The sequence below is a fragment of the Siniperca chuatsi genome, linkage group LG8, assembly GCF_020085105.1.
Source record: "Siniperca chuatsi isolate FFG_IHB_CAS linkage group LG8, ASM2008510v1, whole genome shotgun sequence".
Lineage (NCBI taxonomy): Eukaryota > Metazoa > Chordata > Actinopteri > Centrarchiformes > Sinipercidae > Siniperca > Siniperca chuatsi.
The window spans coordinates 16,649,699-16,673,067 of record NC_058049.1 but is presented as its reverse complement, the minus strand read 5'-3'; the positions used below and the strand labels follow the sequence as shown (position 1 = coordinate 16,673,067).

The window sequence follows — 23,369 nt, the reverse complement described above, 5'->3', positions numbered from 1 at the left end:
AAGCCAATAAGGGCAAACAAAACACAACCAAAACACTTGTTTAGCCATTTAGTGAACCTGTGGGTGTGTTCATGTGTTGGTGTGTTGGTGTGCTCTGTGTGCGTGTGTGTGTTGGGGTCTTACCGCAGTTGGGGTTGCCTTGTTTTCTGGAGCCAGCGATCTCGTTGCCATATTTGTCCACACACCAACACTGGCCGGTGCTGCCGTGACACTGCGTTGGTTTGAAGTAGCCCTCCTCAGTACAACGAGGAATATAAGAGCCTAAAGATGGAGAGAGGAGGGAAGAGAGGATGGTGGGTGACAGGTAAGATGGGGGAGAAAGGAAGTAAACAGCAAGAGAACATTAAATTGACAAAAATAGAGGGTAGAATCTGATCCATCCTCAGCAGAGGCGGCATGTCCTGTTGTTGTGACCGAAGTTCTTGTGTATTCACAGAGGGAGATCAACAATCAATTACTGCTGTGAAGGTTGCAGGACAACAACCATACATCCTGCTTAAAAGGAAGCAGTCACTTTCAATAACACACACACACACGCGCGCGCGCGCGCACGCACGCCTAGTTCTGTTACCTTCATTTGACCCAGTCCAAGCTCATTTTTCAAGCTGTTTTGTTGTGAGCTGGAACACTAAACGATCTGCCCGGTGGGGACAGATGACATGTGTACAGAATGTCAGGATGTGTGTGTGTGTTTAATGCTACTGATTTCTTTTGTCTGATTGAAACTATTGAAAACAGATCAAATTTTTTCATTGTGTGTGTGTTTGTTAGCGTTAAAGGCGGCCATGTTGGTTTCTTAGACAGGAGTCAGTGACTGACAGGTGTCAATCATCCAGACTGACCTATGAGGCTCTTCTTTCGACTCTGATTCTGGATCCTGCTCTTCTCAGTTTGGCAAGGCAGTCCTACAACCAGAGAACATACAAAGCAGTTTAATTAATAGAACTTGTTTAGTCTTACTATCTACTCAATAGTTACACTAACTTCTTAGGCTACTCTGACACCTTACTGATTTCTTATATTGGTCACCCTTTGCTTACATTCCTCTGTGCATCCTCCTAGATATCGTCACATCTATTACTGATTTTCAGTCTCTGCCTGAATATATTCTGTATCCTCCTCAATCCATCCACTTGTGTTTAGAAACTCTTAATTTCCTCCCTGCCTTTGTACTTATTTTAACATGAGGTTTCCAGAAATCAGTTTCTTATTCAACCCTCCTTCCCCTCCTCACCCTCAGGCTTCTGGAAGCAGTAGCACCACTCGTTGTTAGACAACTTGCCGTCCTTGAAGGAGTCACAGGAGTTAAAGAGGGGCTTCATGCACAGCTCATACTTGTCCAGGTAGATGGCACTCAGCTCTGATTGGTCCAGCAGGAGGTCAAAGTTCATGTCTAGTTTGTTGAACATCCAGCCCAGTGAGTCCTTACAGATGGGCAAGATGCTGGTGTCAAAGTCTAGATGGGAAAAGCGACAGAGAAGGAGAAAAATTGTTCAAGTGAACATTTTTGAAACTGCAGAACTTTGGTCACTTTTATCTTTTCCAGTTGCATGCTGAGATTTGAGTGTGTGTGAGTGTGTGCGGTGGCAGAGCTGAGATGTGTTCAGACATGTTGACATTACCGAGAACAGAGCAGGGTCGCTGTCAACATCACTGCCAGCCCTCATGAGGACTGAAAAGCATGGCTGTACAAGAGAAAAGGGCTGCACACACACACACACACACACACACACACTTGCAGACACGTACATATTGTGGGGGGGATGTACTCACGTCCAGTGGTGGAGTCAAATCTGTCAGAGGATTTGAGGTCTCTGTTGGCATCAAGGTGGAGAACTCCGAACCAGTCCTTCAGTCTGGCAGCCAGACTGTGGAGCTCTGTGTCAGTGCAGGCTACACACACACACACACAGACATATAATCACAAACACAAAATAATGAGGGGAAGCTGTCAATCTACTGCTGTCATCAAAGGAAAAAAAACAATTATTTTCTTGCTCCTTATCAAACATTAATTTAATTTCTGCTATGTACTTTTCTCTCTGTGTTGTTTCTTTTCTTTTGCTCATCCAACTCTTCTCCTTGAGTAAACACAGTGGAGTGATAACACATACTGAACTGCTGCTATCTCTTGACAGTTACCATAGGAACCACACGCACACACACACACACACACACACACACACACACACACACAAATACAGTACACACATTGGAGTTTCCTCATCTGCTGTCATCCCTATTGGTTCCCAATTTGGTGTTCTTGCTCAGATCAATGATTTTACAGTCACAGTCACACACACACACAACCAATGGACAAAGGTCTGTTTGAAATCCCAAATGTCATCTTGCCCTCAAAGGAAAAATAAATTGATGTCTTGCAGTGAGAGGCCACTTGCAACTTATCCACAGTGGAGATAAATCTGTGTGTGCGTTTGTGTTTTTATGCATGATCCCACTCCTCTGCGCATCTAAAAAGAAAGCTGATTAAACACTGTCAAGCAAGCTGATGTTACTCTCCATGTTAGTACCCAAAGAGAGCACAAACTGAATTATATATTTAATGATATCCCTGATTAAAAGTATAAACCAGCCTCTGTCGCTGCCTATCAAATCCCTCGTTCCTTCAGCCCTGTGGGACTGACAGGGTCTGCCTGCAATACAAGCAGACCTCTGCCTCTGCCTGTCTCCCTCTGTGTCTCTGTCTGTCAATCTCCGTCTTCCTTTCTCTTTCTCTCCTGCGTGTGATTGACATATTGTTTTTCCCATTCTGTTTCTTTTGAGAGCTTGATAAATGTGCCTGAAGGACAAGAACCATTCACCTCGTACTTAGCCTTCCAATCCAAGCGCTCCAGTTTTGTCTTGGCAGATAGAAAATGCAGAAGGAAGTTGTTAACAGAATTGAGGCAGTTTGCTGTGAAACATGTAAAGGTTTTGAGCATTAAAAGTCACGTCTAAATACAAATCACACAGATTTGACCTTGAGAATGACTTTTAATTCTTGGATATAGTGTTCACAAAAGAAGACAAAACCCATTGTTCCTCACATGCAAATATTCCTATAGACACATCAGGCAGAAAGAAAGATAATCTCATCCAAAGTCTCTCTCTCCCTCTCTCTCATACACACATAAACACACACACACACACACACACACACACACACACACACACACACACACACACACACACACACACACACACACAGACTTACACACAGGTATTTACTCTAATAGAGAGAACAGAGCAGATTGGTCCCAGTGTGAAGACTTTGTTGTCGGTGGATAAAGACGTCTGCAGCATGACATCAAAGGAAGGGTGTGCACTGCACACACACGAGCATGTCACACAAACAAGCACAACACACAACACACACACACACACACACACACACACACACACGTACACAAACATGTCACAGAGCCAGTTGGAGTTTTTAAGCAGGTCCATGCTAGGCTGAGAGATGTTGCCACCTCTGTTTCTGTTTTTGTTGAGTCTTCAAACCATGTCCTGCATCATAACATGGATGCAAACACGTGCATACACACAGAGACAAACACACACACACACACACACACACACACACACACACACACACACACACACACACACACACACATTTTATAGTTATAATTTGGGGTTGTGTCATTATTGCAGTTGCTATAAAACAGAGGATGCCCCAGGTAACAGACTGAAGGTGAGGAGAGGACAAATAACATTTATCTGGCTGGCTATCCATGTGACATTACCTCTGGAATACCAATGTGGTCTGTCTATATGTGTGTGTGTGTGTGTGTGTGTGTGTGTGTGTGTGTGATATAACCCTTCAGGATCAGACAGATAACATTTAAGAGTGCTCTTCATTTCCACGGTCTGAAGCAGCGAAAGAAAGCAAAATACCAACAGCTAAACATTATCTGTCTTCAATTAGAATTCTTCCTCTGGCAGAAGTGGAGTCTGCAGCATATTGCTCTTGCTTTATCCCGCTGTCCATTTATTTGACTGTTCTTCATCCCCACACCAAGTTTTCCACTCATTGCCTTTCTTTCTGTTCCCACTCATTGCCATTTGAATCACTCTCTGCTTTTGTGATTCTTTTGTTGCCTTTGAGGACCTCTTGCTCATTTCCCTCTATTGCTTGTTCATTTCCAATCTCTCTCTCTCTGCTCTAACTGTCAATTTTCTGAGATTCAATAGAAGACACTTATCACACCTGGCTGTACCTAACTCCGTTTCTCTAAGACTTAGAAGTCCACTTTAATATGCCCCGCTCTTCTCTTCTATTTCGTTCTCTCACCTAAATTACTTTGAGTGATTCATTTCCCATCTCTCTCCTTGCACATCCTCCTATAGAGTCCAACGATTTAAGTGTTTCTGTTTTTCCCTTTGATATCCACTCCCTCTGTCCCTCTTCCTCCACTTTTTCTACTTTTGACTCCACTGCTCTCTCCATATTTTCCTCTCAAGTCTCTTGGACTTTGCACTACAGCCCATAATGAGTCTCGATGTACCCCTCTTATCTCTCTCCCTCGGTGTAACCCAAATTGTTTCGTACAGGCCCGATGCTGCTGCCTGTGTTAGGAGTCCTTTTGTTGGGCAATGAGTCAGAAAGCCGGAGCTGAAAACATTCACGCGCTGAAGGACACAACACACAGAGAAAAAATGGCCTGTTAACCATTTCTCTCTCTCTCTCTCTTTCTTGGTCATAAACCAAAGTATTGGACAAATTTGTTTTGACCTGATGATAGCACTATATTAAAAGTCAAGGAATCACTGCCAGTGGCAAAAACATTTTGGACTGTCCAAATCTGCCTTTCAAATACTGTACACTAAATCAGTGGTTCCCAGCCTGGGGGTTTGTATTCCTGCAAGATAAATCGTGGGGTCATGAGATGATTAACAGGATAGGAAAGGAGAAAAACATAGTTCTAACCTTTGCTTTTTTTCTTGGAAAATGCTAATAGTTTTACCTCTTCAGGCCTAAAAACATTATTTAAATGAAACAACCTGAGGAAGGATTTGGACTCTTTGGTAGACCTGCTCACAGCTAATAGACATATTATGCAACATGTGATAAGAGGCCTAAATTAGACATTACTTCATTTTAAGGGGTCATATGGCAAAAAGATTGGAAACCACTGCACTAAATGAACAATTTGTCTGGCTGATTATGCAAAGCCTTTGCCATTATTCATTTGACAAAACACGTTTCCATTAGTTATTAACTATTTTGTAGACATAGCACATGTTATGCTCAATGAAGCAGATATTAATTTAGCAATGTTTTTAATTAATTTGGCTATTCTTCAATTTATAGCTATTTTCCAGATCTTTGTAATGCATTTAATTCTCAAAAGGCCCATTCCTGTTTTATGTGATCCTGCAAAACAGAGTAAAACGAAGAGTAAACCCACCCTTTCACCTTGGCAACCACCTGTAACTACTTGACTCAACTTCCTGTATTACATAAAAAATAAACATTTCTGAGAGAGACAAAACTGATAAGGCTGTCACCTCATTGGCTTCAAGAAATTGGAGGGACTCTTCTTTTAGATTTTGTGATTTTAATGTGTTTTAGCAGCAAATATAACTGTTAAATGTAACAAAAGCTACAATAGATGGTGACGTGAAATTGGCAGCAATCAGAACAGCTAGAAGCCTTTGGCTAAGAAGTTGCTACTTCAGATCTCCAGATCTAAGACAAAAATTTTACTCTCCCCCTCAAATATGAATACTGGCGTATCCTTAAGCCAAGCAGCTACTTCCTACTTGATATGCTCATGTGGACAGAGACAGAGATACAGTGCTAAAGTTGCCAGAACTGATGTGATCGGCTCCACTTCCAACCCATCACAGATTGTTTGACAGTGAACTTTGCCAGACATACCGGCTGCTTTCACACAGTAGAAGAAGAAGAATCGATCAGAGCTGCGTCAGATATCACACACTGAATCATGGCTGGGAATTACCTTCTTATCCTTCTTCCTTCCTCCCTCCTGCCCTCTCACCCAATACTTCCTCGCTTCTGCTGTCTTTCATGTCTGTGAACTCAGATCAGTAGAAACCCACAAGCCATCGGTTTTTCACAGACTGAAGCACACATAAACTACCAGCTGTATGTGGAAAAGTAAAGCTAAACTGCAAGCCAGCAAGATATAATGTAAAGTTTTCCTCTACCTTTCTAGCAAGAAAGAACACAACAAAAACTCTTCTCTAACATCCAGTGTTTTTTCTTTTTTCTTCTCATTTCCATGTGATGAACTTCTACTTACAGACTAACACTAACAATCGGATCATTTCCGGACAAAGAGCTACACATAAGACAGGCTAGAGGAGTGCCTCTCTGTTGAGTTGATCAGAAAAGACAACATGCCATGGAGAAGCAGCTATCATTTGCATTTTGGGGAAGTTGTGGACAGTAGGGTGAAGACAAAGTCACCACAATGAATCAAACCACTACTCACTGAGATGCATCAGCATCTGTGCTTCTGAATCAAACAACAACCCTGTCTCCTACACAACACATTCGTATACTACTAATTGACTTTAACAAATATGTTTTGGAGGAAATGTAATTGTTGCCTGGATACCATTCAACGACAACATCATGGGTACAATCCAGTAAGCGTGACATATACTGTATGGATGTGGAGGTCGGGGTGGATGGGTGGGTATACAAAACACAGGACTTTAACACTGTAGACAGAGTTTTGTATCCTGTGTCCGGCTTCTCGTTACGCCCAAATTCTGAAGTGCTGAAGTTATAAGGAGCGTGTTTTTTCTATGATTTCTAAGTAGATGTACGGACTGTTTCCGAGGTGAGTGTCATATGTGATGCTAATTGTAGCAATCGGGCACTAAGGGTTTTAAAGTACCTTCATTGCCTCCATGAGGCACCAATTGCCTTCTACTTTTAAAGTGTTTTTGAAATCCCAAAGTCTCTAAGATGTATTGACATAAATACACAGCCATGAAAAAAGTGTATACAGTCACATTACTTCTAGGAGTTTCCTTGCATGTAATTTTGTACAGACATGACATGACATGACACTAGATCTATAGTCTACTATGAAAAACATGAAACACTGCTGAATCTTGCTGAAAATGCAACTTATGTGATCTTTTCTATCTAACTAGTACATATCAATCAATTTATTTATCATTTATTCATCATTATCTTTGTCAGAATTGTCAGTTTAATTAACAAATGTTGTCCTCCCAGTTTAGCACAAATATGCAAAAGCACCATCACCACGTTCCCAAATCAGATATGGTGAACAATCCCTTCAGGCTGGTTTAAGTCATGAGATAAATGTGCCCAAATTCTGAAGTGCTGAAGTTATAAGGAGCGTGTTTTTTCTATGATTTCTAAGTAGATGTACGGACTGTTTCCGAGGTGAGTGTCATATGTGATGCTAATTGTAGCAATCGGGCACTAAGGGTTTTAAAGTACCTTCATTGCCTCCATGAGGCACCAATTGCCTTCTACTTTATAAGTGTTTTTGAAATCCCAAAGTCTCTAAGATGTATTGACATAAATACACAGCCATGAAAAAAGTGTATACAGTCACATTACTTCTAGGAGTTTCCTTGCATGTAATTTTGTACAGACATGACATGACATGACACTAGATCTATAGTCTACTATGAAAAACATGAAACACTGCTGAATCTTGCTGAAAATGCAACTTATGTGATCTTTTCTATCTAACTAGTACATATCAATCAATTTATTTATCATTTATTCATCATTATCTTTGTCAGAATTGTCAGTTTAATTAACAAATGTTGTCCTCCCAGTTTAGCACAAATATGCAAAAGCACCATCACCACGTTCCCAAATCAGATATGGTGAACAATCCCTTCAGGCTGGTTTAAGTCATGAGATAAATGTGTCCTCCAGACTTACTAATACATAACTCCAACTATAAGGAGAAGTCAGGCTTTGAATGCCTCCATGGATCTCCTTTATCATTTATAAATTATTAATTAAGTTTGTCATATAAAAGAGAAGGAGAGTCTCTAAATCCAGACAGAGGACAAGTGGGTGGTGATCACCTTGAGACATCAGGATCGTGGTCTGATCAGATCAAGATGAAAGGCATATGGAAAGAAAGAGAGGAGAGACGGGAGGTGATGGAGTGAGGTGACACTTCTTAACAAGGAAAGAGAAGGAGGAAGAAATGGACTGAGACAGTCAGATAGGAGATATGAGGAAGATAGAAGGTGAGATTCATTAAAAAGATACAAGGGTATGTTTGATTTTCTTTGCCCCAAGCTATCAGCTCTCCAGAACAATCTCACTGGCAGTAAGTTAAGGTTAGCCCAGATAATGATCAGTAATACACTGTCGGCACGAACAGGGAGACAGGTAGAGATAGAAGTGAGAGAGGTACAAAAATAGAGACAGAAAGAGAGCCACTTAAAAGCCACCTTAAAAGTGAGACTATTTTAAGTATTTGCTTCTTCAATCATTTGCTGTTAGGACTTGGATTTAGGTTAGGTTTTGAATGATTACAATCAGTTTAGCATGAAGCTCGGTAAGTGTTGATTAGGGAATGGAACTGACCAACAACAGACAGTCCTTAAACCAAAACCAAAACAGGAATTTGTTATTGCCTTCCAAAACAAACAAGCTAATCATATGAACATTTTCTGAACTGCCACGTCCAAGTCCATGACAGATGTCAATTAAGACAGTCTTTACGCACTCAAACAGTCCTGATAAGAGGACTAACTAGGCAAAATAAGTGGAAACACCTGTGCAGGTGAATGAGGGGTGTGTAGTGCCTTTAAGGTTTGGATAATTTTAGGCATCTAAAGTCACTTGTCAATGCTAAATTCACACAATGTTGCCAGATTGGGAGGAATAGGAAAATCCCCCTTTATTAGTGCTTGGGATTGTTCATGCATTATTCCACCGAGGTTAATTCCAGTGCTATCGTTGTAGTCACTCCAGAGAAATCGCCTAAATGAACTATTTTTGCTGTGTTACATATTTGGAGTAATTCGCTAACAAGTGAAACCAGATACAACCAAACAGTATAGAGCTCTTTTTAAATTAGCTGAGTTAGTTCCATTGGTGTTAATATTGCAATTATTTATTTAGCTGTAACTGCTAGCAATGGTGGCATTTTAACACCAGTTTGTTGACACCTCTGTAAGTATTTTCACTAAGTGGGAGAAAATGTAGCCGTCACAAATTCCAGATATCTCCAACTTGGAACAACTTAGATGCACATGTGAACCGTTTTTCTGATTCGGCTGGTCGTAATTACGGTCTGAATTATATAACTTGAATGTGCCATGGTTAAAAAACACTGACTGTTGATGGGAGAAGGGATGCAAACAGCAGTCTCTTGTGCCAACATTGTATGCCCAACCATCCACCTGGCATCCTTTTTGCATCACCATAACAACATCCTGGCCACACGAGGCATCTTGTCATGAAACTGTAAACACAGTTTGTCTTAAGTGTTTGAACAAATGGTCCATGCAGCTTTTTTCTAGTGAAGACAGTCTCAATAGTACATACTAAAAATGCTACAGGCAGTCTTCACACTGGTCAGCACTCTGGAGAAAATCCCTAAGCAATTGGCATGTGTTAGGAGAGGATAGGAAGTGTGGAGGCAGAAGAGATGACAATACAATCTGTCGTCCTGTATGCTCTCTGTGGAGCTGTGAGACACAATTGCCAGGAAAATTTTAATTTAGCGAGGGGATTTAGGCCATTCAGCCTCTAACAGTTCTCTTTGTTTTGTCAGTGTCTTTGTTCAACAGTAGCTAAGAGAAAATTAACTATTATTGTTAAAAAAAACATCATTGACCATAACCAGTACTGACTTAGGCTTTTACACATGATCACCAGCAGGACCACTTTGTGTCAGCCTGAGTCATTGTTTTTATGAGATGAGTGATGATGTCCAACATCACAGCAGTGCTGCCTCAGGGGTGGATGACAGATCAGATTAAATCTCAGTGCCTCTGTGTCAGTGTGTTAACCTTTGCTGACAAACAGGCAAACAGCAGCAATGGAATTTCTGAGCTAATCAGGTTTATGTGATCAATAAGAAAGATTTTAATTAGTCAGTAAAATAAAGATTAAACAAAATTTTGCTATTAACATATACAATTAACCTGTAATTATGGCCTAATTGTTGACAATTTTTCTGATTTCTCTCAGTTCCAGACTGTTTCTGCCTTGTGTCTTTGTAGTTCACAACACTGTAGAGACTTTGCAGGATCCATTTGTGCCAATTTGACCCAATGTCAAAAGCTAAGGAAAGGGTTCATCTCTATTTGTAATATTAAAAGATGTATCTCTCACAGTCCTTTGTGCAAAAATAAAAGGACAGAAAAATGTGAGAAAGAAAGAGATGGAACTTTAACCCAACACTCTGGAAAATGATGGATTGAAGGCTTGAGACAGAAAATAAATGAGCAACAGATAGAGATGGGAAAGAGTGTGGGAGAAATGTGACTGACAAACCCACAGTGACATGTTCCCCAGACACTCAGTGAAAAATAAAGGTTATTAGTGTGGTTGAGACAAAGGTACTCAAAATGTATGATATCTGAAGCATTCCACTCTGCTTTGTCAAATAAAAAAACTATTCCGCCTGCACTCCAAATAAACAGTACTGCAGCACACACTTACTGTATCATCTACAACTATAAATCAAAATCTAGGGAGTGAGAGAGAAGATGGAAAGACAGCTTCATTCATATAATCTGCTCGTTGCCCTAACAATTCTTCTTCTCTTCGTCCTCTTCTTCCTCAGTTCCTATAAGAGAATCAGCTCTTTTCAAGGTGTCAAACTGTTTTCTAGTGTCTGTTGAATCTGGAGACTCAGTGCTTTCTTTGACACACAGTAGTGTATAGTATTACATACTCACTAACTGTCTCAGCATGGGACTTGGCATTCATGGCAGAGACTGGTTATATTTTCAAATCAAAATCATAAAGATAATAATAATCAATAATTTAGAAATAATAATATACATTTGAACTATTCTGCTGAAGATACATAGCTGTACCTCTCACTAAAAACTAATTTTATATATATTTACATCTTTTATATATTTATTCGTATTATTTTATTTTATTTTTTACATTTTCACCTTAAATGGATATTTATGGATAGTAGACAGGAAACCAGGGGAGACAGAGCGGGATATGGCATGCAACAAAGGTCCCAGACTAGGTGCGTTGCAATTGTGGCATGCGCCTAAAGCATGCGGCTACCTGGGTCCCATGTTTTAAGACAACCTATGTGTTCATTATATTTGTCTGTCAAAACTCGAGAAGAATAATCAACTGCTGTTCCAGTTATCCTCAGATGTAAAGCTACACATCATAAAAGCCCTTGGATTTAAAAAAAACAAATCAGCTCTGTAATATATGTATATATGTAATGTAGCGTGTCCCAGTGAATAGAATCACTCCAATCACTTCCGTTCTGTTTTTTAAAGCAAGTTGTACAATTGGGCTGTCTAAAATCACTATATATAGTTGCTACATTTACCCTCCTCCGGCATGTACACTACTTCCTGCTAACCATCCCACGATGCAATGCTTCACATTTTAATATGTGAAAATTACAGATGTGTGACACGAAAGCTGTCAGAAAAATGATGATAATTAATAAATGTTCAAAATCCCAATTTTCCTCTCACTACAGAGTAAACTACTGAGGGTCTGTTAGATAAGGAGTAGTGAGTGAGTGAATGAGGGAGTCATATCGAACAGAGTCCTGGCAACACCCTAATCAGTGAAGTCAAAACATGTATTTAATCAGGATAACGACCTGCCCTGACAACACTGGTTAGGGTGTGGTAGAGGTGCAACAAAATTTGAGGTTTTACCGGACAGAAGTGTTTTTATGCCATTTATGATTAAGGGTTGATTTAACCACAATAAACTGAAAAAAATAATTCAAGTTTTCATCTTAATTACTGTAATATCTTGTACTGTGATGATACTGATATGAATCTGCTTAATAATTAACTAACCTTAATAGGCTGACTTCATTTGACCTAGAGGCACAGATGGACTGAACGAAATGACTATAGAGAATACTAGATATAATAATGTCTATGAAAATATCTAAGCTCAGTGGCCTCAGCAAAGTCATTAACACTGCTGCGTGTATATGACAGTATGCTATATATGGATGTCTAACAAAACCTCCATGTTTTGCTTGATTTAAACAGTCTAGATCACTGCTACTTTAATTAGCTTAGTTCTGCCTGTGGAGCTTATTTCTCCTGATGTCAACTCTCGATGACACTTACCTCATCTGCCCTCCACACAGATGAGCTTATACACACACACTCATACAAACATTTCATTGAATATTTCCACTTTTTGATTTTGTTTTTTAACATTCACACAGAAAATTAAAAAAATCTTGATCGTGCTAGATCAAGATGAAATTTAATGAGGTGACCGGGAATGTCTCAAAGCCAAACCAAAATCACTCTTTTTTATGAAAATGGGAACAAATTTGAACTATGTATGTCTTTACCTGTCTTTAAAAAACCCCCCAAATAAATACATTTCTACGTGTTGTTTGCATTGTGCCCCCCCCACTTCTGTTATGAATTGGCGCTATATAAGTAAAATTGAATTGAACTGAATTGAATTAAAACATTATTTTCTTTAATTTTCTTTAATTTCAGCCACAATAAATGTGCATTTACCAGTATTCCCAATTGTGTTTTGTACCAATTATTGCAATATTAATGATAGTACAACCAAAAAATATACATAAATACATAGTATCTATTTTTATCAGGATATATAGTTAAATTGGCTATTATCTCATTCCTAAAGATGCATTCAGATATTGCCCACACCAGCTGATACTCCGAATATTCTGAAAATGTAAAAGCAACTTTGCAACAAACCACTGCTGTGGTGTGGAAACACAACAACCATGTTTACTGTAAAGGTGTTGCTTATGGATCTACAGTTGCAGACACAGATGTTCTGTGAACAGAGATATTTACCCAGTTTGAAACTGTGGCCATCAGTATAAATAGAGGAGTGATTGCACATACCAAACTGCTGCGATCTTTTGACTGTTACCATAGGAACACAATCTGACATACACACACAGTATTTTCCTCACCTACTGCCCCATCCATCTGTTTACCATTTTGTGTTGCTCATCTAATGAAGGATTCTATCAGGTTGGGAGATGACAAACACACACACTTCACTCATTCCTGCTACCTCTGAATGCGCATACATTTGGACCTGCTATCTTACTGATGGTCTGAGGATAGGCTGTACTGAAAAGTACAGTGACACTCATGAGAAGAAGATATAGACAGAGAGAAAGAGCGTATAATCAGAAATAGGAACAGGACGAAAGACTAAGTTTAAAGAGAAAACTTAGAAAACGAGTCAAAGCCAGACAGTGAAAGTCCAATATCTGGAAATAGATTTTTTTTCTATTCATACAAATTCATCCACGCTGTTCACTCCCACAGCCAAGCTCTCACCAAACCAAACACACAATTATAGTTTCTACTGAACAAAGATGGACCAAAATTAATTAGGCAGTAATTGGTAAAGTACTTCTCCGTTACAGCATCGCTCTCTGTTTCCTTCATCATTCAGCCTTAAACTAATGAAGGAGAGTGTAAGATAGAGACAGCTGTCATTAATTAGCAGACACTTTTCTTTTGTATTAAATGTGCCTGATGAACCTCGGGATTCTTATGACTGCTTCCTAATCAGAGAGTGATTAGAAAAGACCTGCAATGTCAGAATATGTGTGTGTTTGTGTTGTACGTGTGTATGAGGGGTATAATATGGTGGTCGAGACATGTCGAAAGAACTGCATATCCAAATGCTTTGCAAATTCGAAAAACACAAGCGCATTAACGGAAAACACAAATGCAAAAGACACAACATAACAATGGAAGTGAGCAACAATGGATGTTGACAATGAAACGGGCCGATTATTATTGCCTACACATGTGGAAGAGGAAAGTTCTTGCCCGTTTGAGAAGTAAGCGAAATGTTGTTCGCTAGCTAACTGATTACTATCGCTATGTGATTGTCACAAATGAGCAATGTTGTTCAATGTCTTTATATTTTCATATTTACGTATTCAATACTTCTCAAACGGGCTAGAACTTTCCAACTCGATAGATAGACTCACAACAAACAAACACACTCACACATACACACAAGTAAAACCATCCCACTACTCCCCCATCTGGGAGAGAGGAAGTCTGTAACGATAACAATCCATCCTTTTCTGTGCTGCTTTCCTTTAGATTGCATTTCCCCTCCAGTATCTCTCCATCCATCTACTGAAATCCTATTTTCATGACAAACAATAAGACACACACTCACTCCGTCACTGCTCCCTTTAGCTGCCAGGAAACGTGTGTGGGGGATGGGGGGATGATGGGATGGGAGGGGAAGAAAATAACATGAGTAAGGGGAGAGGTGACAGGAAAGGAATGGAAACGCCGTGAATCACCGGAGAATTTGAGCAATTACCAGTGAAAGGGCTTGTGTGTGTATGTGTGTGTGTGTGTGTGTGTGTGTGTGTGTGTGTGTGTGTGTGTGTGTGTGTGTGGAGTTGTTTCTGAGGCATCCACCTGAACTTGAAAATGGCTAAAATACAGATAACCTTCTCTCTGTCTGCACATTCATCCCTTTGTCTAACTTCCCACCTCTATCTACCATCCAAGCATCTACATGTATACATCCATCCATACTGTACACTCATACAGTGTATTGTCAGAAAAAGACGAAAAGAAGCTTGATTAGCCTAGCTTTAGCTTATACTGTATATTTAGTGACTTACAAGCTCAAAATAGATTAAATGGACAGAGAAACAAAGAGGACTCACTATGTAACAGCCTAAATGACAAGTAATTTGACCTAAATGCAAAGATGTCTGTGTGTTGCGTAGTCAGAAGGATGGATAGCAAAAGAGCTAGCTAGCTGTCTAAACAGAAAATTACTCGTCGGTTTATTTATATGAACAGAGAGCTATAGTACTCACCAGCCTTTTCAGTCTTATGTGGTGGTTTGCTGAGCTCCTGACCAGGCAAACAGGGACACAGCCCATCACATTTTACTGAGATCGTCTTCCCAGACAGGCAGCTCTGAAACTCCAATTTACACTGTAAAAAAACACAAAAAAACAGGGGTAATGGAGGCTTTATTTCACAGACTCGAGGGCTGGGGCACTTAACTGACTTTAAACATAAAGATCAGTATAGTCATCATAGGGAGTACTCCGCCTGTAAAAACAGTTGTATAATGTCTTCTGTGGTTCTGGAGGGGCTCTCTGTCCAAGAAAACAATGCGGATGATGTCATCAGGGTTATCTGGCCTTGCGCTTGGAGACTACAAATGTATAGAGTGTAAGTGAGTGTTAGTGTGGAAAACTTAATTGGAGTGGAAAAAGGCAATTTTTCAACCCCACCAAGTACCCCAGGTCAAAATATTGCCTTTGTTCCGTCGTCGAATCTATTCTCTTGCACCAAACCTAACTAGAAGACGGGATATGTCAACACAACCACCTTTCTGCAGACTACTAGTGCAATATACTCTTTTCAGTTTAAAATTCCCTATTTATTGATATTTATTCATACTTCTATTACTGCTGTGCAATATCCACCGTCTCATAATCATCTTAATAAGCTACACTTAACTTGACAGTACATGCACTATTACTTATTACTTATATTATTACTTTGTATTATGCCGTACATACTTATCATCAACCGGTAAATCCACTTTGTACATTACACTTATTTTAATTGTATACTTATATCCACTTTGTACTTAATTTATCTTAGCTGTATTATAGTGTATCATATTTTGATTTGCTTAGAACTTCTATTCCTGTGTGCACTGACATGATAGTGAGCAGCTGTTTCCCCTCAGGGATCAATAAAGTATTTCTGATTCTGATTCTGACTACAAATATGCGTGGCGTTTAGAAGAAATGGGCAATGACCAAGCATTGAAGGTCTAATGAAGAGATACTATCGAGTTGCAATATAGGAAGTGTTGGGTCCAGTGTTTGGACCCTACCAGAGGCTAAAAGTTAGGATATTTTGGGCTCTGCTGCACTGATTTTGACTGTTCTTCAAATCAGTTTTACTTTATGGAAGTGCAATACTAAATCACTGGGATACCCCTTTACATAAAATAAAACTATAGCACAGATAAGGAAGAATCATCAATTCTGGACATGTAAATTACAGGATGCATTGGTATGATATTACTGTGCACCAAGAATGTAATTACAACCAAAACTTTGAATATTATAAACTTTCTTTGTTGAGCTGATTAAGGGATAGATTTGCTGAGACAGGATTGGTCATTTATCTTCGATGAACAGATTTGTCCATTAGGCAGCCATGTAGACACACCATTAGACACAGAGATGCCATTCTATTATTTACTGCAGTACAAACCTAATGCAATGCAAAAAGCAAGATGGACTACTTCAGAATGTAATTTAACAGTATAAATCTCATTTCAGGTAAGTGAGAGGTAAGAAATTGTTTGGACTAGTTGGGGAAAAAAATCAAATTACAAGATCCTTCCAAGAGGAATAATGAAAACTGAAATGAGTTATGTAAATTCTGTTTGCGAGATGATTACGACATTTTGTCAGGGTGAGACTATGACTGTGCATAAACATCTATATACACATCTTGCCATACACAGACTTAGCTTTATCCTGCCAGCACTTTTCATTTCCCATGTTCAAATCCATTATTTCTTCCCTGTCACCTCTTTGATAGCGCTGCTAATGTTGCTTAATGAAATATGTTGACAAAAGAACAGCGCTCTCTCCTGTTCTCAACATATTGAATTAGCTGTCTGGGGAGGAAGACAGAGAGAGTCAGAGAGAAAGCCCAGGAAATGGATGACCTCCCCCAGTCACTGTCAGCACATTGAGAGGCCCCATGAATCTTTATGTTTGTCTCTCTCCAGGGGTTAATGTGGTTTTGATGAAACAGTGTTTTAACATCTGACTTGGTGGAGTAAAAATAGAGGCAAGGCAAGGCGAGGAGAGCAGAAGAGAGGAGAGGAGAGGAGAGGAGAGGAGAGAAAGGATGATTTAAGAGGAGGGAAGTAATGGACTTAACTTAGTGAGCTGAAGCCTCTCAGGAGATAAGAGCACTGTCCTCTTAATAGGATATTGAGTGTGTGTGAGTGTGTGTGTGTGGTTACAATGAGGGAGGCATGTAATGTAATAATAAAACATGAATAAGCTTGAGACCAGCAGCTCACTGGTGAGCAGAGTTTAAGTTGGGCCACAGGGACCCATCACTCCACCAGCAAACTGAACCCCTCCAACTAAATTACCGCAGAGAGCAGAGGGACTTCCCAGCCCTCCCTGTCCTTTTGTTCTTTTTCTTGTTTCTCCTTCAACACTTCAGCACAGCTTCAGGCAGGTAGGTCATTAGGAAAGCCTATGTCCTGACTTCCTCATACACAGGGAGTTGAAACTCCCAATCTCATGTTGTTTCAAACTTCTGGGTTGGAGGCTTAACCCTGCATTTAAACTGAAAACAACATGATCACCAAATGTCCATTCATTTCCTGCTGAGTTGAGCTGAAAAACATGGCTGACGTGTGGATGGACCACAAGCTTCCCAGCAAAGAAAACATGACTGCAGTTGAACTCTTAAAGGTTTGCTTTTATTGATTCTGTCTTCTCAGATACTACAATATGTTTAAGGAACATTCATGGCGCTGCCATTAGTATATAATACTGAGCAAGTGACAAAAGTGTGCAGGTGTCCTGAAAGCTCATAGCTCACTCTACTTTGCCAATATTCCTGTCACAAAAACTTTGATTCAGTTGTGCAAGAGACTCAAGAGATGTCTTATATTGTCTATTTGTATGAGGTTCCTGTGTATTGAACTGTGTGTAATTTAATGTAGCTGAGAATGAAATTATGAGCTGAGGTTAGTGGCTGGAAATGGGGCTAGAGTCAGATGAGAAGATGGAGGTTGGAGAGCCTTCCCAAATCATCTAGAGATGATTTTAAGCTGCTGGATAGACCTCTGATGGCTGACCCTGTTCTCAGTCGTTTGCATAACAGACAGAGACAAGTACTGCTGAAATCAACACAGTGGAGGAGGACAGGAGATAATACATAGATGGTAAAATGGGACTGCAGGAAGAGAAGAGGAGGCTGGAGAAATACAAGAAAGCAGAGGAATGAAAATGTGAGATGAGGACAATTAAAATATCATCTATCAAGAAAAAGAAAGAAAAGTACACATATTCTCAAATATTTACACCATGAATTATAAAATTCAGTGGCTCTTCAAGCGTTGTTGTATGTCTTGAAGCAATCCTGTCCTTGCTTTTATGGTTGAAAACAAACTGAATTATTGATAAATAATGTTGGCTGAGAAACTGAGAAAAAGAAAATGACACACTTAAAGTGAGAGAAAAGTAGAGAGAGAGTGGAATAAGAGTGTGAAACTTAAAGAGAGATAACTGGGAACTTCCGGTGACAATGTGGCAAGGAGCAGCTGCAGAGACACTTCAACTGTATTTGTTAAATCATATTCACCAAACCTATTATTTTATATTCACAAAGTTGTCTAAGAGATAGAACTCATGAGTAAAACAAAAAATTCACGAACGAGAAACATTCCTGATCCGAAAATCAAGTGTTTTCGACACAGCCTCAGGTTGTAACTAGCAATGAAGCTAGTAGCGTAGATATGGCGAGCAGGATGGTGGGAGACATTTATGAGATACTGAATGAAATTCACAACATGAATCATACACTGAATGAAATTCACAACATGAATATTCACTTGGCCAACCTATCACCAGAAAATGGGCATAAAGTGATGGACTATGTGAAAGACTTGTTGCGGTGTTTGTTTACGGGCACTTCAGAAATCATTACAACATGATCATTAACAGGGCTGATCAGAAACCCACAACATCAAAAAAGGCACCCCCAGGACCAACGAATCACCGGCCCCGTCACATTCTGATGAGGTTTACAGACAGAGAAAAAGTATGACTCAGAGCCAAGGAACATTTCAGTGGAAATGTGTTCCTGTATTTTACTATGGATGTACAGAGCAAGAGAAACAAATTCAAAGACGTCAATCACATATGCATGAAGCAGGGACTGCAATACTCAATGCAATATCCAGCAGTGTTTTGTGTTAAAGTCGGTGAAACAAGGCATCGTTTTGAGGATGCATGAGGTGCGTTGATAACCACCACCCGACTGAGGAACCTGAATAGACCTGAGCTAACACGGACAGTATTGTATCACACCTTGTAGCATATGCTACTAAACAGGGACACTATGTAAGAACAATGTTCATTGCATTGGGCTACACACATCTTAACATAGTTTGGTGTATACGGAAATATCTAGCTGCTAAAGCATTTTGTTTAGTTCTATGCTAAGTATGCTATTCCGATTTGTATGCCCTATTTTTTATTTTTCATTTCATTATTTTTCATAGTTTATCGTATTTTATACTATTAGGCTAAACATTTCACGCTTAGAAACATTCACACAGAGTCTTTACTACTAGGCCATTTGCTGTGGCATTTAAATCACATTTAGGGAGTTAAATTTTGTTGTAGGATTTCCCTTAGGCCATAAATATGGCGGCCAATATATTCCATTGACCTAGTCATTGCCTCTGGAGTGACACAAGAAAGATCTAAAGGTTGGCGGATGAATACTAGCGTTCAGCAGAATGAGGTGTCAGTGTAAACCTTCAAAACTTCAAAAATTAATAATGGAACTACTGAACAGGTTGATGTATGGGATGCTTTATTAAAAATTAAAAATCTCTAAAATCAGGAAGAACTTAAAAGGCTGGAAAAGGAATACTGGGAAAATCCTAGTTAGCCTAGCCAGTCTAGTTAAGGCTAAATATTAGCTAAACACCTTATTGGCTGTTGAGGCATTTTCGTAAACAACCAAGATGGCTGCCGCTGATGTGGAACTGTTTTTGTTGAATCCGCTATCACGTCAGTATTATAAGAACTGGACGGTATATTTTCTCTAAAAGAAGAACAAACAACTGCACATAAAGTTTTTGCTGATAAGAAAGATGTGTTTGCCATACTTCTGACAGGATTTGGTAAGTTTAATTTACCAATTATGCTACATCACACGTTTCGTTGCTCTGATAGGTTGTAGGTCTATCAAAATGCGTCCAGAGGCATTTTGGTCTGTGCCCGTTGATGACGCCTCTTGGAAAACGAAAATGAACTGAGAGGTGCCAGGTTAGGTCTTTCACACCTGCCAGGTCAAATCTATAACTACTTGATTTAATGGCACTACCATAGCTCTAAAAGCTGTGTGGGAAAGGGATTTAAGGGTAACGTATGAAGATGATGAGTCTAATAAACTAGTGAAGGCGATACTAAATCTAATGAGAGATACCAGGTCTAAACTTATTCAATTTAAAATACTCAACAGACTCTACTAGATACCTGTGAGAAAGCATAGGGAAGATCTGAGTCACTCAAACCTCTGCTCAAGTGACATGTCAAATGAAACAAGATGATTTTATCCATATGTTCCTCTATTGTCCCAGCCTAGCCACCTATTGACAGGGGGTCATGGAAAAGATTAGTGACAGCCAGGGTGCTGCCCAGTGGCTAAAGGTTGGTCTCACTACAGCTAAGAGGGTCATATTGAGGCACTGGACAGAGTGGAGCAACATTATTTAATCTGAATGCTTCACAGCCCTATCAGAAACTGCCTCTTATGAACAACTGATATACAAAATAAATGGAAAAATGGACACCTATACAGAAATCTGGGACCATTTCTAACACAGATCATGGAAACATAAACTAAGATAAGTCTAATGTATACATCATTTAAATCCATGCCTACAGTACACCATGTTCAACTGGCGGGACGGGGATAGGATTATGGGATAGGAGAAAATAGTTTCCTTTCAGATGAAGTATTCACTTAGCTATGTTTATAGGGTATGTATGTGTATATTTGTATATACTGTATATCATTATTATTATTTATTTTTAGTTATTGTTTCTTTTGTTGTATTTTTAATTTTCAACTTTCATATAGCTTTTTCAATTTTTTTGTGTGTGAATATCCATCTGTTATGTTAGCATTGGACTGCCTTTGAAGAAAATAATAAAAAATAAATAAAAACCATAATTGAAAAAAAAGAGAGATAACTAGAAAAGGGATGTCTCACCTTGGAGGAGTAGGTATGCCCATCAGATCCACACACAGGACTTGACTGGAGTGCAGAGCAGAGCCTACATTTCCCATGAGAAACAGCTTCCAGCCTGTGCTTGTGGCCTGCACTGCCTTTCCTAGGTTTCACACTGAAAAAGACAGAGAGAGGGGGAAAACATTATTTAATTTCAGAGTCATGAATGTAAATTTTGACATCACTCAGTAAAACAAAGACGAGGTCTCCTGCACATATATCAAGACACAAAACAAACAATAATATATACAGTGCTTGAAGTCAAAACCTTTCTAATATATATATTGCATTTTCACTAACATTACTCTCATAAATGTATGTATGAGAGAAAATTGAAGTACAGTAATAACTTTCCAGGCAGGAATATTATCTAAACTACCAGACTCAGTTTTCTAATGAGCAGAAAGTCTTAAAAGTGTTTCTGGTTGGCAGGGTCAGCTGAAGCTGAGTGAATCCTGATTGGTCCATCAAGGCCTTTTCTATAATGAGTGTAATTATGTTTGATCCAAATCTTGCAGTAATTTTCTATCCAAGTACTCTCACTCAACACCCTGCTGCCTCCTGATCCATTGAGTAGAGATGGAATTAGAGCCAGACAGATTCTTTACAGAGAAACTAAGGTGACAACAAGAAACGATGCAAGGTGAACATTAACTACTGATGTAAACATGTGGAGATTCTACAGTCATACAACCTCTTTCACATCTTCGCTCTAAAATCTAGACCTAAAAACTCCCGCACACTGTCCTGCTTACTGCTGGGATATTTAATTATTTACAGCATTTTGGTCTGTTCGAGTGGTGAATGAAACATCCTGAGCAAACACACATGCATTCCTACATTACCAACATTGGACTATCATTCTACAATGAGTGTGGACCAAACAAACAAAAACAGAATAGACATTTTTCTTTGAAGGTTTTTTTTCAGAACATAAACGTAAATGTATTTTTTTCATTTTTTTTTATTGCCAAGAGGGGACTGGCCACCCTAACCGATGTCTAACTAACCGAGAGGGGACCTCCATAGACAGGGACTGAATAGGTATAAAGACTTTCTTGATGTCTTTCAAAAATGGATAGTTGAACTTTAATGTTTTCAACGTTTAAATATCTCCCTGTGACACAAATATTCTGAAAATTATCCAACCACTTTAATTTAGAATAAATTAATGTTTGACCTATAAATCATTAGTTAAATGTCTGCATGCACTAATATCATTCACTTATTAAGACTGTACTTTATTACATGTATCTTTAGGTAGATTTTAATCACACCATCTATCAAATCTATCACACCAGTGACTTTATTTGATTTACTTTTTATTAGTGGTATTTGCAGTTTGTTGTGTTACTATATATCATTATTATGAACCCATTAACCTGCAGCCGCGATGGAAAAGAGCAGTAATACATGTAATTTTTCCTGCACTATATGTATATATATACAGTATATACTGTAAGTCTATGTATATATTTCTAGTAAAAGCCTGATGTTAGATTTGCTTTGAGTGATTAATTTAAATGAAAATAAATTATTTCACAGCTTATCATTTTATTCCAAACTTTATCCTCATTGCTTTTTTTCTGTTTCTTGTTTTTAGGTTTTAAAATACTTTTTATTCCCCTGCCTTCTGTGTAGCCCTTCATTTTAATACAGTGTGTTGTATTATAAACTAAAAAGGACGTCCATTTAAGTTGAGCCTTTATATTTTGTTACAAAAAATATATATTAAAAATGATGGTTAAGTAGATTGGGTCCTTCAGTAGGTAGCCTGTTAAATAGCCTCCCCTGTAGTCTGAAAGTCTGCCTGGGGATGCAAGACATTCACCAGAGGGTTTTAGACATGATTTTAGCATGACCAGTGTCCCCTGTTGGCTCAGTGGTCCACTATTGGTGACGCTGAGGTCCACTGTTGGATAGGCAAGTGTGCACGCACACACACACACACACACACACACACACTGCCAACCAGGTAATTAGACTACAAAATGACAAAGGTAAATAAGGGCAAAAGTGCTATTATTCATCATAAATCTAAATAATAATAAATAATAATATAAATAATTTTATCACACTAAGACTAAGACAAACATACTAAGTACCTGGGGCCGGTTTCACA

The 23,369-nt window shown here is 39.0% G+C and overlaps 1 protein-coding gene across 3 annotated transcripts in view; it reads right to left on the bottom strand.

The window, feature by feature from the left end:
* The window catches only part of LOC122880052 (testican-1-like), a 101,838-nt gene that overhangs the window by 4,414 nt on the left and 74,055 nt on the right, over window positions 1–23,369 (bottom strand). For all 3 annotated transcript variants that reach the window (XM_044204782.1, XM_044204781.1, XM_044204780.1), the window contains 6 exons: window positions 21,230–21,362; window positions 15,033–15,153; window positions 1,774–1,893; window positions 1,235–1,456; window positions 843–905; window positions 124–261 (listed from right to left, as the gene is read on the bottom strand). In XM_044204782.1, coding sequence (XP_044060717.1) covers window positions 124–261; window positions 843–905; window positions 1,235–1,456; window positions 1,774–1,893; window positions 15,033–15,153; window positions 21,230–21,362 — 797 coding nt within the window. The remainder of the gene's footprint in view (window positions 1–123; window positions 262–842; window positions 906–1,234; window positions 1,457–1,773; window positions 1,894–15,032; window positions 15,154–21,229; window positions 21,363–23,369) is intronic.